The following is a 12,580-nucleotide window of genomic DNA, read 5'->3' as shown; positions in this document are numbered from 1 at the left end:
CATTGCACTGTTTATGACTTCAAGCCTATCAACTCCTGAGATTAGGCTGGCAATGCTCAAGTACCTATTAGAACATCCAATCGTCAAAGGTATATGAAATACAAATGGTATAGAGAGAAATAGTCCTATAATAACTACAACCTAAAACTTCTTACCTGGGAATATTGAAGACTCATGTTAAAAGGAACCACCAGCTTTCATATGTTCTCATGTTCTGAGAAAGGAACTTAAACGTTAGCTTTTTAACGTGGCACATATTGTACTTTTTCTTCTTCACCAACTTGAACATGTTTCATTATTAATTTGACAAAATAGATTTTATTGATGCATTATATTAAGTTAAAATAAGTGTTCAATCAATATTGTTGTAATTCTCATTATTACAACTAATATCAAATAAAATGTATTTGTCACATACACATTGTTAGCAGATGTTAATGCGAGTGTAGCGAAATGCTTGTGCTTCTGGTTCCGACAATGCAGTAATAACCAACGAGTAATGTAACCTAACAATTCCAAAACTACTACCTCATATACTCACAAGTGTCAAAAACAATTGTCCGATTAATCGGTATCGGCTTTTTTTTGGTTCTCCAATAATCAGTATCGGCGTTAAAAAACATCATATTTGGTCGACCACTAGTTGCAAGAGCACATTCTATGCTGGCTGACCACTGGGGCATACTCATTACGCCGATTCTGTTGCAAAACCTTTCTTAAACGAAAGTAACCGGAACGGAGAGAGTTCTACCTGAATTTGTCCAAGAGAAACTCTCGTTTTACTCTGTTTGCTTCCATTTGGTTCTTAAACAGTAAACGGATTCCTTAATGAATATACCCCTGGTCGCCAAAACAATGATTGATAGGCAGCTTAAACTTCTTCAATTAAACCATTATTGGGGTAAAAAACACATATACATTTGTGAACAGCCATCCACATTCAAAAAATCTACAATGCATAAGGCGCAAATAGGTAAATGAGAGAGCAGCAGTGTGAATCACATCAATGCGCTATGCAGCCTAGATATCAATAATAAGTGATATCTGTATTGCCCGTAGGCTACACCACTGCTGTCATCCTTACCTCCAAATGTTTATTCAAGTTGGAAAATGACTGCAGCATTATCTTTGGAAGACTTAGCTTGGACTACAAAAGCCTATTCCTGCTTTTTTCCCGCAATCCATCAAACGCATCTGGTGTGTCATCATAGTGTTCTCTGACTTGTAATCAGACTCGCTCAGATTGAACAAATTTAAACATGCGCCTTTTTTCAATGCTGATTTTAATGTCATTGAGAAAACAGAAAGGTGTTAAATATTTTTTTTGCACAAAACATCCTTTATGTATTTAAAAGTCATCCTAGAAGTAATCATTTAGTTTTTCAAAATAATCATCTCAATACTGAATACATTTATCTGTTACATGTAATCCGTTACTCCCCATCCCTGTCCAGAGTTGAGTTTGAGGGCGATAGAGGGTGACCGCTTAATCTGTCTAAATAGATGATATGATAAAAGCCTGAGGATCTAATTACATATTTATAAGGATCTGTGTAATACACTATCTACAATGTGCTGAGCATTTAGCCTCGTGCTAGCTTGGTGCCATCCACAGATGATTATTGCTGGATGATCCCAGGTGGTTGTTTTGGCTGACTACAGGAGTAGCTGCTAGTGCTGCTCATCTGGATGAGCACAATCATCTTTGGTCAAATAAAAAAAAGAACAAAGACTTCAGTTCTCCTAGCCAGGTCTAATCTGACAAACTGATTATTATAGTAAGCACATGATATTGGCACGACATAGATAATGGGTTTGCAAGAGGATGAGTTGTGGATGAGCAGAGATCAGTGGAGGATCTGTATGTGGCTGGCTGACTCACCCGCTCGTTGCAGGCTGCTGTCGTCCTCAGCTTCTCCTCAATCTCCTTCCCGATCTTCTGCACCGTCACCTGGGTCTGCTTGATGGCTCTCTGTGCTGTGTGGAGCCTAGAAAGTACAGGGAGGAAGAAAATCAGGATATTAATCAAAAGGCTCTCTAACACAGGAACTCAACAGACATGTACTGTATAATAGAGGACACTTATGTGATGCTGACAGATTTACATTACAACTGCAGGAGAGTAAATAAATAACTATACAGAAGAACAGAGGTCCGACTCTCTTCTATGGACAGCGTAATGTCAGCCATCTTGTTAGCTGCGCTATTTGTTAATGTTATATAGGTTTGTTTGGAGGACAGAGGGAGGAAGTATGAGTTATGATGGACTACATGTGTGTTCTTAATTTGTGGCCAGAGTTTGCTTCCCCTCATTGTTTCTTTTCCTAATTTACTGGGGTTTCATCTATATTGTTGTGCTGTGTTGTCTCCAAATGTCTCAAAGGTTAATGAAAGTTCCAAATTAACAAAGGACAAAGCAGGTTTTGAGAACGTTGAAAGAACAAAGTTCATTAAAGTGACTCTTAAAATGTAGTCCTATAGATTCAGGGGACATATCAGGTTCTCAAATACCCAAGAACCACAAATAACCCACCAGTATTTTAATCACTTTTATTTTCTAATATATCTAACCACAATTTAAGGCTTCAATGTTGCCCTATGGACCTAAACATACTAAATCCAGACCACTGAGAGAAACCTCAACGGGCCATTTAATAAACCCTCACCACAAACATGGAAGACATTCCCAAAACTTTTGGGTACTGAAGTCATTCATTCATTGTCCTCTCTGGAGAGGGAACAATAACAACAATACCAAAAGACAAGCCTAAACGTTATTGCAGCTATCAATCACAGACTTGATTAACTCTCCAAGTATGCTTTCAACAGCTCCAGGCCTCATGGGGAGGGAGGGAGAGAGGGAGACTGAGATGCTCCCCACAACAGAGCTGCCCCAGGGACACATCTAATAGGAACAGACAACCATCACACCAGGCTGAGATGAGGGTCCTCCTCACATGCAGGAGGGCAGGCATTAGCAATAATATTGTCAGAGAGACTCGAGATCATCCTTGTTTTGTCTAATTTACAGACACGCTCAATGGGAGGTAAGCGTTAGATGTGGCAGTGTCTGACCCATTCTCGCTCTCATCTACAGTATGAATGGTTCTACCATCTGGTCTGGGGGCTCCCGGTGGAGAGATGTGGTTATCTTTCAGCCCCCCTGCCCCAACTTTCCAACCCACCATTCTTCCAGTCACATCATTCCACCTCTTTCTGAAGCAGGCTGTTCCTCAAATCTCCATCCTACAATCCCTCCTTCTGTCTATTAGTCGCTACTAGTGAACCCTGAGGATGATCTAAGAACGTGCTGCCTGGCCTGTGTTTAATAGTAATATCGCAGTACTTAACCTAGATAATGCTAAGGCAGAATCCCGCCCCAAACCACTATGCATAGTCTTCAGTCAATCAATGCACCAAAACCAGTGCAGAGTTCTTCAGCTTTTGGCTGAATCAGTGGACTTGGTGTAAGCCACAAAGACTATTTTAAGGGCCCAGGATTGTGGATAATCCTGTACTGGTGCCAAAACACTCTGCGATCTTTCATACTCCACTTCTGGGGGCTTTTAAACTGTCATCAGGGTCCAGGTATACTGAGGGCTGGTGGTTTCCCCTTCCTCTAGTACTTATAACATAATGGGAATATTCAACCACAACTTTCTTCTAAAATTCCTACTATGCTTCTTTCTTAGAAATTCTCGATCATTCTCAACACCTCACTTCGGAGCACGAATCTGAAAAGAAGCCTTTTTGGTCTTTCCCAATTTACCACAATCTCAAAATTGATCAAAAACATTTAACAAAATTGGTCTCTGTGACTATGGACATCTTTCTTCACTACGTGACTGCAACCACCTGGGTCCACACATGCCTCTCTCTCTCTCAGTAAAGGTTACATTAAACAGGGTGGCGTGGAGCCACAGTCTTTTCGGATAAACGTCCCTCTTTTCACTCACGTATCCCATATCCGTTGCTTTCGTTCCTCAATTTTCTTAAATGAGGTAATTGGCTAAATCAGTGAGGCTAAAAACTCCATTCCTCTATCCATGCTGAACAAGGCAGCTAGTTGTCTGCCAATAAGTCATCTAGGCTACATACATCATGGGCCTTTTGGGGTTGGGGTGGTGAAGGGGGAAGGGGGGGGGTACTCTGGTGCAGCTCTTTCCCACTGCTTGCACTTGAATGTGGTCCATGTGTGAGCAGCAGCTCTGGGTATTAGTCCATGGACTATATACACTCGCCTCTCATGATGCAACAACCACTTGTGGTTGAGTTCATAGTGGTTGCAGTGGGGAACGTGGTTATGGCAGAGTGAGAATGTGGCCTGTGGTCATGGAAGAAGTGGAAGTGGGGAATTTGAGTAACTTTACGGGACTGTTGAGAAAAGGGGTTTTGCTTCGGTATGCAGTCCCTCAGAGCCTTCCTGGAACTGCCTCTTTTACTGGGTTTTATGCCTGACCCTCCATAAAATTGGTTTCCACTAATCCAGCTCTGAGATATTTCCACAGATCTAGGGTGCCTCCAGCCCCCTCCATGTTTTTTCATTAAAACGCTGTTCCTCAGACACCTCAGGATATTACTGTGTGTGGTAGGAGGACGGAGCCCAGACCAACATTCATCACTCCTGTATCTTCAGTAAGTGGGGTCAGACACTAACTTCTAATGATTTCACACTAAGAACAGAGGGAGGGAAAAAATCTTGACAACAATCATTCACTTTTCTTCCCATTTCAACCTGCCTGGGAAGACAACGATAGCCGTTGGAGATAGTCCTAGGAAACGTCAGAGCAAAGACATTTTGACAGCTTTATCAGTCCGAGGTGATTGCGATGAAGGAATCTGATATGGCCACTTCCCCTAGGTGAGTGCTGTTATCTCCCCAGACCTTCACGCATGTCTGAAACCCTTATCAGCTCTACCAGTCTGAGGCTAGGAGGGCCAGGGCCCCTGCACCACAGGGGGGAGGGGGGTGAACAAATCCCATGCAACTATGCCCTCACTGGAGCAGTACAACCACCAGGCTGGCACAAACCCCTCCAGAAAACCCACTGAACGATAAAACAACTTTCATTTTCTACAACAGGACTAGTGTAAATGACAACTAGGGATTACTTGGAGTTACAATTCAAATAAGTACGCATTTCAGATGTGCTTCAAAAGGACATTCAGTCCTTGATTTAAGATCTATAGGCATCTGACAATAATAACATCTGTTGGCTTTCAACATTAAATCAGTTGGTGGGTGAATGCCTGATAAAAGCATGTTGATTACAACAACATTTTTGAACTCTCCCTAGACAGACAGCTGCTTAGAAGCCATCTTTAAAGAATTGTTGTTTGCGATGCTGCGTCTCACAGAATAAAGGAGGAAAGAAGTAAGGGTTGATGGATTTATGAGGTGCAAAATCAATGAACATTGTAATAAATACAAAAATGGCATTGACTTTCTAACCTCATACACATCCAGTACGTAGTAACTCCTTCCTCACCAAAGCACTGGCTCTGATGGCCTGTCCCATTCATGGATTCATTTACCCAACTGATGATCTCCAAATAAATATTTACCATGGTTTATACATAGAGCAACAGGCCAGCACACCCAATCTCGCAATCAGTGCCGAGCAACAGCAAAGGCAGATGTATCATCTGGTTTACAGAGATAAAGGTAGGAAAACAACTAGGGGAAAAGAGAGAGAAAAGGAAAGAGAAATGTAGAGAGAAAGAGAGAAAGAGGACAAAGGGCAATCAGTGAAGTACAAACACCATTGTAAATGCAACCCATATTAACAGATTCTTTATTTTCCATGTTGTACTTCAACTATTTGCACATTTTCACAACACTGTACATTGCCATAATATACCATTTGAGTGTAATGTTTACTGTTAGTTTTATTGTTTATTTCACTTTTGTCCATTGTCCATTTAATTTGCTTTGGCAATTTAAACATATGTTTCCCATGCCGATAAAGCCTTTCAAATTGAATTGAAAGAAGAAGAAATATCCCATCCTCTGTCCCTCTGGAGAATAGAGTAGGGGCACATTGAAACAAAACACATTTCATTGCCTTATATAGCATTGGGGGTTGGGGTCTTGCTCTCCTCAATCACAAAGCAGTTGATGAGATAGCTTAAAGCCTGGGTCGATTCCATTTTTCCACAATGGCTTGTAGCGGTTCTCTGTTTTTGTTCGTAATCATGCATTTTTCATCCCCCCTCATATCGTTCCGACACTGTGCTTTTTGTTTTGAGAGACCGCTTGACGTCGGGGGCATGGAAACATTTTGTGGATCTTTTGTGTTAGAGAGAAAACGCGAGGAAGCGAGGTACAGTTGGTATCTAAGAAAATATAATAAGAGGGAGGAGGGGAGGAGGTTGACAAAACACTTTTCTTTTGCTGTGTGATACGATGGGTTTCATTTCTGAAATGCTCTTATATCAGGTGACAAGAGATTGGGGCCCTTGTTTATGTTTTTGGCCCCTCTCCACCTCCGCTTCCACTTCCTCGGTCTACAGATATAGGTCATACACACTGAAAGACACAAACACCTTACAGACAGGCCTGGAACATAGGCTGGTTGAGAGACAACTAGATCAGACATGTACTTTTACTGAACGGACTAATTAGTTCATATCGGTTAAATCAAACATAAAATAAATCTGTTTGATCTTACAAATGAAACCAATAGAATACATTCACACCCGTAGTCATTTGTATCTTAGAAATAAAATAAAACCCCAAAATAGATAGTATGTTTTACAGATAACACAAATATGTAACAGGTACCCAACAACGGCCAAACAACATAAAGCAAGGGGGAAGAGAGGCAGAGGGGTGACATAGTTGGAAAACCAAATAAACACCTTCCATTCTGCCACATACCTGGACCTCAACAGCAGGGCAGAGAATGTCAACACATTTTACCCTGTCGCTATTCACCTCAAATTTCACCATTGTCCCCCTATGTACATGGAGGGGGAGATAAGATTGTCCCCCCGCAGAAAATATTTTGGTGTGCCTGCTCTCTGTGGATGGATGGATGGATGCCTCATTATTGACTTCCTCCAAGATGTTGTAAGTCAACAAGCTTGGTTTACAATACATGGCAACTTAAGAGAGAAATGCATGCTGGGAAACCCTATGAGCAACCCTGAGAAAGGATACTTTAGTCTTCTAGGGTCAGAGAGAGGCCAGGCCCCTCCCACTTGATTACAGACTAGAGGTTCCCACCTCCTCCCCTGCCACCAGAGAAACCCCCCTCACCTCAGCCTAAACCCAAAGTGTCCTTCTAGGTCAATAAAGCTGCCGGGGGTAATGAACCCAACAATAAACAACTAATATCCTTACCGCACGAAGACTTGCCTTTTACCACCACTGTTACATCAATTAGGATCAAAGTTAGGGCCTAGCGTGCTTACTCCCCTGACAGCGGTGTTCGCTGACCGCCAGCGAGCGATGTTGGCCCCGGAAGAAAGAAAGAGATATAGCCTAAACAACCAGGAGCAGGAACACTCAGTCTACATGGGCACCAAACAGAACGAATTAGAGAGGAACTACATGAAATTGTCCAATAAGAAAAGCGTGATTTTTGATAATTAATTTGCTACGGTGTTCACTAATTAACAAGACCCAGGAGTCTACCATGGCCCTAGTGGCTGGAAACAAACAAAGAATGCAGGCTAGTGGCATGGCGTGTGAGACTCTTAGTTTCTCCCATTTGAAACACCTTAAAAAAAAGACAAAAAAAGACAAAAACATGTCTATAATGTCTTGATATAACTCTAATATACTAAACGTGAGAATGTAACTAACTCATAGAACACATGAAATAGTAGTCTAACGCATGATTTTAGGGATAGCGAAGAAAAAGAGATTTCCACACTAAGTTTGGAGCACAGGGGAATGTTAGGGTGAATAGCTGCAAAAGAATGGCCCAGAGGACCACATCTTACAACAGGAGTCCCTCAGCACCTACTGGGCTTGTTTTGATACCGCCCAAGTATACTCCTGAGGTGTGATAGCAAAATAGCATAGATACATCCATATTATGTAGTGATTTGGGGTTTAGTAGCCAGTTTGTTTTCTGTCGTCTGAATGGTGGCGTTTGTTACCCTGGGGGTCAGCTCTCTGGGCCTGGAGTGGGCCAGCTGTTTAAATGGGTCCTCTTAATCCGGCCCAGAACAATATCCTGTGGCTGAGAGCCGGCAGGAAACACACACGACTGCTATGAGGCAAGGCACTAACTACAGGAAAGGCTTATCACCTCCCCTAGACACTGGGTCAGGGCAGACCCCTCTAGCCTTCACAGTAGAACACTGCCTCCGTTTTCACACACTGAACAGACACAACACACACACACACACACACACACACACACACACACACACACACACGAGGGAGGGAGGTCAGTAAAATAAATAATCTGAGAATACAGAGAAAGAACAGCGTGGCATTGATAGAGGGGAAAAAGATTCATCTGACAATGTGTTAAGAGCGTGGAATTCTGTGGATCATCTGTTCAACAAACTTTGTGTAGAGCCTATTGGTTGAGTGAAACAATCACATTGCGATAGATTCAACATTTTATCAGCCAATATACACAGAGTGTACCAAACATTTGGAACACCTGCACTTTCCATGACAGACTGACCCAGATGAAAGACATGATCCTAATTGATGTCACCTGTTAAATCAGTGTAGATGAAGGGGAGGAGACAGGTTAGATGGATTTTTAAACCTTGAGACAATTGAGACAAGGATCGTGTATGTGTGCCATTCAGATGGTGAATGGGCAAGGCCAACTATTTAATTGCCATTGAACGGGGTATGGTAGTAGATGCCAGCTGCACTGGTTTCAGGTTGTCAAGAACTGCTTTTACGCTCAACAGTTTCCAGTGTGTATCAAGAATGGTCCACCACCCAAAGGACATCCAGAAACTGGAATTCGGTGAATCAGCCCATGTTTTTCCACTCTTCAATTGTCCAGTGTTGCTGATTGAGTGTCCACTGGAGCCGCTTCAGTTTTTAGCTGAAAGGAGTGGAACCGGTGTGGTCGTCTGCAGCAATAGCCCATCGGTGACAAGGACCAACGAGTTGTGCATTCCAAGATGCCATTCTGCACACCACTGTTGTAATGTGCTATTATTTGCCTGTTTGTGGCTCACCTGTTAGCTTAGCTTGCACGATTCATGCTGTTCTCCTTCGACCACTCATCAACTAGCTGTTTTCGGCCACAGGAGTGCCGATGACTGGATGTTTTTGTTTGTCATTCTATTCTCGGTAAAACCTAGACACTGTCATACGTGAAAAGCTCAGGAGGATGGAGGTTTCTCAGATATTGGAATGGGCACGCCTAGCACCGATGATCATACCATGCTCAAAGTTGCTTTTTCCCCATTCTCACGTTCAATCAAACAGTAACTGAATGCCTCGATGCCTGCTTTATATATTAAGCCACGTGACTATCTGTAGGAGCGAACCATTTTCGTGAACGGGGTGGTGTACCGAATAAACTGGCATCAGTGTATATACCCTGTGCTAAAATGATATATAGTTACAGCGCATACACATATGTAATTCGCTTTCGTTTTACAACTGTGAATAAGATTCCTGGAGCCACTTGAGTACTCGGGCCTACATTTCCAGTCTAAGGTACATTATCCATTTCAAATGATAAGTTTATAAAACCTGTACCCGTAGGCTGCCGCTTAAAAGAAATAACAGTAAGAAATATAAACAATTTAATAACTAATAATACATTCAGGAAAATCAAACAAAAAATAGAAGTGGGCCTCCACCACCAACCTCCCATTCCCCCAACCAGCATGTCTCCATCCAAACCCCGCACCCATGGAAACCATGTTTACCACCCTTTCGCACACCCCCTAGCAACTAAGATTGTGCCCACTTCCACATCATATGGAGGAATGAGCCAACCTGATTTAGGGAACACAGTGAACAGTTGAGGCCAATCTCATCGTAAAACATTGTATTAGTGTTTAATACAGTCTGTGAACAAACTTCAAATATTTAAGTTGATGATTTGGATTATGGGATGCCAAGGTCATATTTGTTCATATTCTGTTCCAGTTAAAGGGTTGTTCAAACTCAGAATATAAGCTTTCCAAAAGTTGTTTATATATTATAGCGATCAGTCCTTTCGGGATGGTTAGGTAGTTTGGTTTCCCAAGGAACTCCTAAGATCTAATTCTAGAAAAAAAAGATTTGAGTATGCTTTATTTGTTTTTCAAATCTTTGCATTTTCTCAAACCACTACTGTCCATGATATCGGCATGGGTACAGATTCAAAGTTTGGACCATTGGGGGTTGCAAAAGGACACCTTCAATATAGCAGGGAGTTATTGTGAAATATTGGAGTATTGACATGTAATTTTGATTCCCAGTTGCATTGTTTTTCAATTTTGCGCCAAATAGAAATGGTGTGCACAATAATAGAACCAAAGCATAGTTCATAATGTTTAAGGGATGTATCAGTGAAGACCACCTCTTCCAAGGCAATAAGAGACACCATATTTCTCTCTATACTAAGCCAAGGGGCAGAATAATCATGTTTAAACCAATTTAGGACGAAATGCAAATGCCTGGAAATACAATTTAAATGTTTGGCACAAATATTCCTTGCCATATTTGAAACCGCACTATGGATTTGATCCCAATAGCTAGAAGGGGGAGACAAGAGAAGCATTGAACTACAGAAATTCAGCTGTTGCAATATTCATTTTGACAATAAATAAACTCAGCAAAAAAAAGAAAACAACCCTTTTTCAGGACCCTGTCTTTCAAAATAATTAATAGAAATCCAAATAACTTCACAGATCTTCATTGTAAAGGGTTTAAACATTGTTTCCCATGCTTGTTCAATGAACCATAAACAATTAATGAACATGCACCTGTGGAACGGTCATTAAGACACTAACAGCTTGCAGTAGGCAAATAAGGTCACAGTTAAGAAACCTTAGGACACTAAAGAGGCCTTTCAACTGACTCTGAAAACAATCCAAAAGAAAGATGCCCAGGGTCCCTGCTCATCTGTGTGAAAGAGCCTTAGGCATGCTGCAAGGAGGCATGAGGACAGCAGATGTGGCCAGGGCAATAAATTGCAATGTCCGTACTGTGAGACGCCTAAGACAGCGCTACGGGGAGACAGGACGAACAGCTGATCGTCCTCGCAGTGGCAGACCACATGTAACAATAACAACACCTGCACAGGATCGGTACATCTGAACATCACACCTGTGGGACAGGTACAGGAAGGCAACACAACAACAACTCCCCGAGTTACACCAGGAATGCTCCCTCCATCAGTGCTCAGACTGTCCGCGAGAGGCTAGACTGGAGGGCTTGTAGGCCTGTTGTAAGGCAGGTCCTCACCAGACATCACCGGCAACAACTTTGTCTATGGGCACAAACCCACCGTCGCTGGACCAGACAGGACTGGCAAAAAGTACTTTCACTGACGAGTCGTGGCTTTGTCTCACCAAGGATGACGGTCAGATTCGCGTTTATCGTCGAAGGAATGAGCGTTACACCGAGGCCTGTACTCTGGAGCGGGATCAATTTGGAGGTGGAGGGTCCGTCATGGTCTGGGGCGGTGTGTAACAGCATCATCAGACAATCTCAACGCTGTGCGTTACAGGGAAGATATCCTCCTCCCTCATGTGGTACCCTTCCTGCAGGCTCATCCTGACATGACCCTCAGCATGACAATGCCACCAAGCATACTGCTCGTTCTGTGCGTGATTTCCTGCAAGACAGGAATGTCAGTGTTCTGCCATGGCCAGCGAAGAGCCTGGATCTCAATCCCATTGAGCACGTCTGGGACCTGTTGGATTGGAGGGTGAGGGCTATTCCCCCCAGAAATGTCCAGGAACTTGCAGGTGCCTTGGTGGAAGAGTGGGGTGACATCTCACAGCAAGAACTGGCAAATATGGCACAGTCTATGAGGGGGAGCTGCACTGCAGTACTTAATGCAGCTGGTGGCCACACCAGATACTGATTGTTACTTTTGATTTTGACACCCCCTTTGTTTGGGGACACATTATTCCATTTTTGTTAGTCACATGTCTGTGGAACTTGTTCAGTTTATGTCTCAGTTGTTAAATCTTACGTTCATGCAAATATTTACACATTAAGTTTGCTGAAAATAAACGCAGTTGGCAGTAAGAGGACGTTCCTTTTTTTGCTGAGTTTATTGTCCGGTTAATGTAACTGGGATATTAGTCCATCTACTGAGGTTGAATTTAATTGATCTGAGCATTCTGTTAGTTTCTGGAAATGGTTTTATTGAATGAAGTAAATACTGTATATCACAAACATTTAAAATGGGAAAGGATTGGGATTCCATAGGTAGAGATTAAGTCCTCCATCGGGGTCTTGAGAGGCAGTATGGCAGATTTGTTTAGATTTATTTTTTAACTTGAGAGAGCTGAATTTGTCTATCTTCAAAACTTTTGGGAGGGATTGAGATACATCGTTTCGATAAAGTGAGATTGTTACGACTTTTACTTCCTCTAGATAGTAAAGTTTGATCGTCTTCTCGGTAGAATTGAGAGATATCGGTGT

General features: G+C 42.3%; 1 protein-coding gene across 1 annotated transcript in view; it reads right to left on the bottom strand.

The window, feature by feature from the left end:
* The window catches only part of LOC123999603 (UV radiation resistance-associated gene protein-like), a 145,527-nt gene that overhangs the window by 95,921 nt on the left and 37,026 nt on the right, over positions 1–12,580 (bottom strand). Inside the window, exon 7 of the mRNA XM_046305522.1 lies at positions 1,883–1,988. Within this exon, the coding sequence (XP_046161478.1) occupies positions 1,883–1,988 (106 nt within the window). The remainder of the gene's footprint in view (positions 1–1,882; positions 1,989–12,580) is intronic.

Source organism: Oncorhynchus gorbuscha, linkage group LG16 (genome assembly GCF_021184085.1).
Source record: "Oncorhynchus gorbuscha isolate QuinsamMale2020 ecotype Even-year linkage group LG16, OgorEven_v1.0, whole genome shotgun sequence".
NCBI lineage: Eukaryota > Metazoa > Chordata > Actinopteri > Salmoniformes > Salmonidae > Oncorhynchus > Oncorhynchus gorbuscha.
This window is presented reverse-complemented; position numbering and strand designations above follow the sequence as displayed.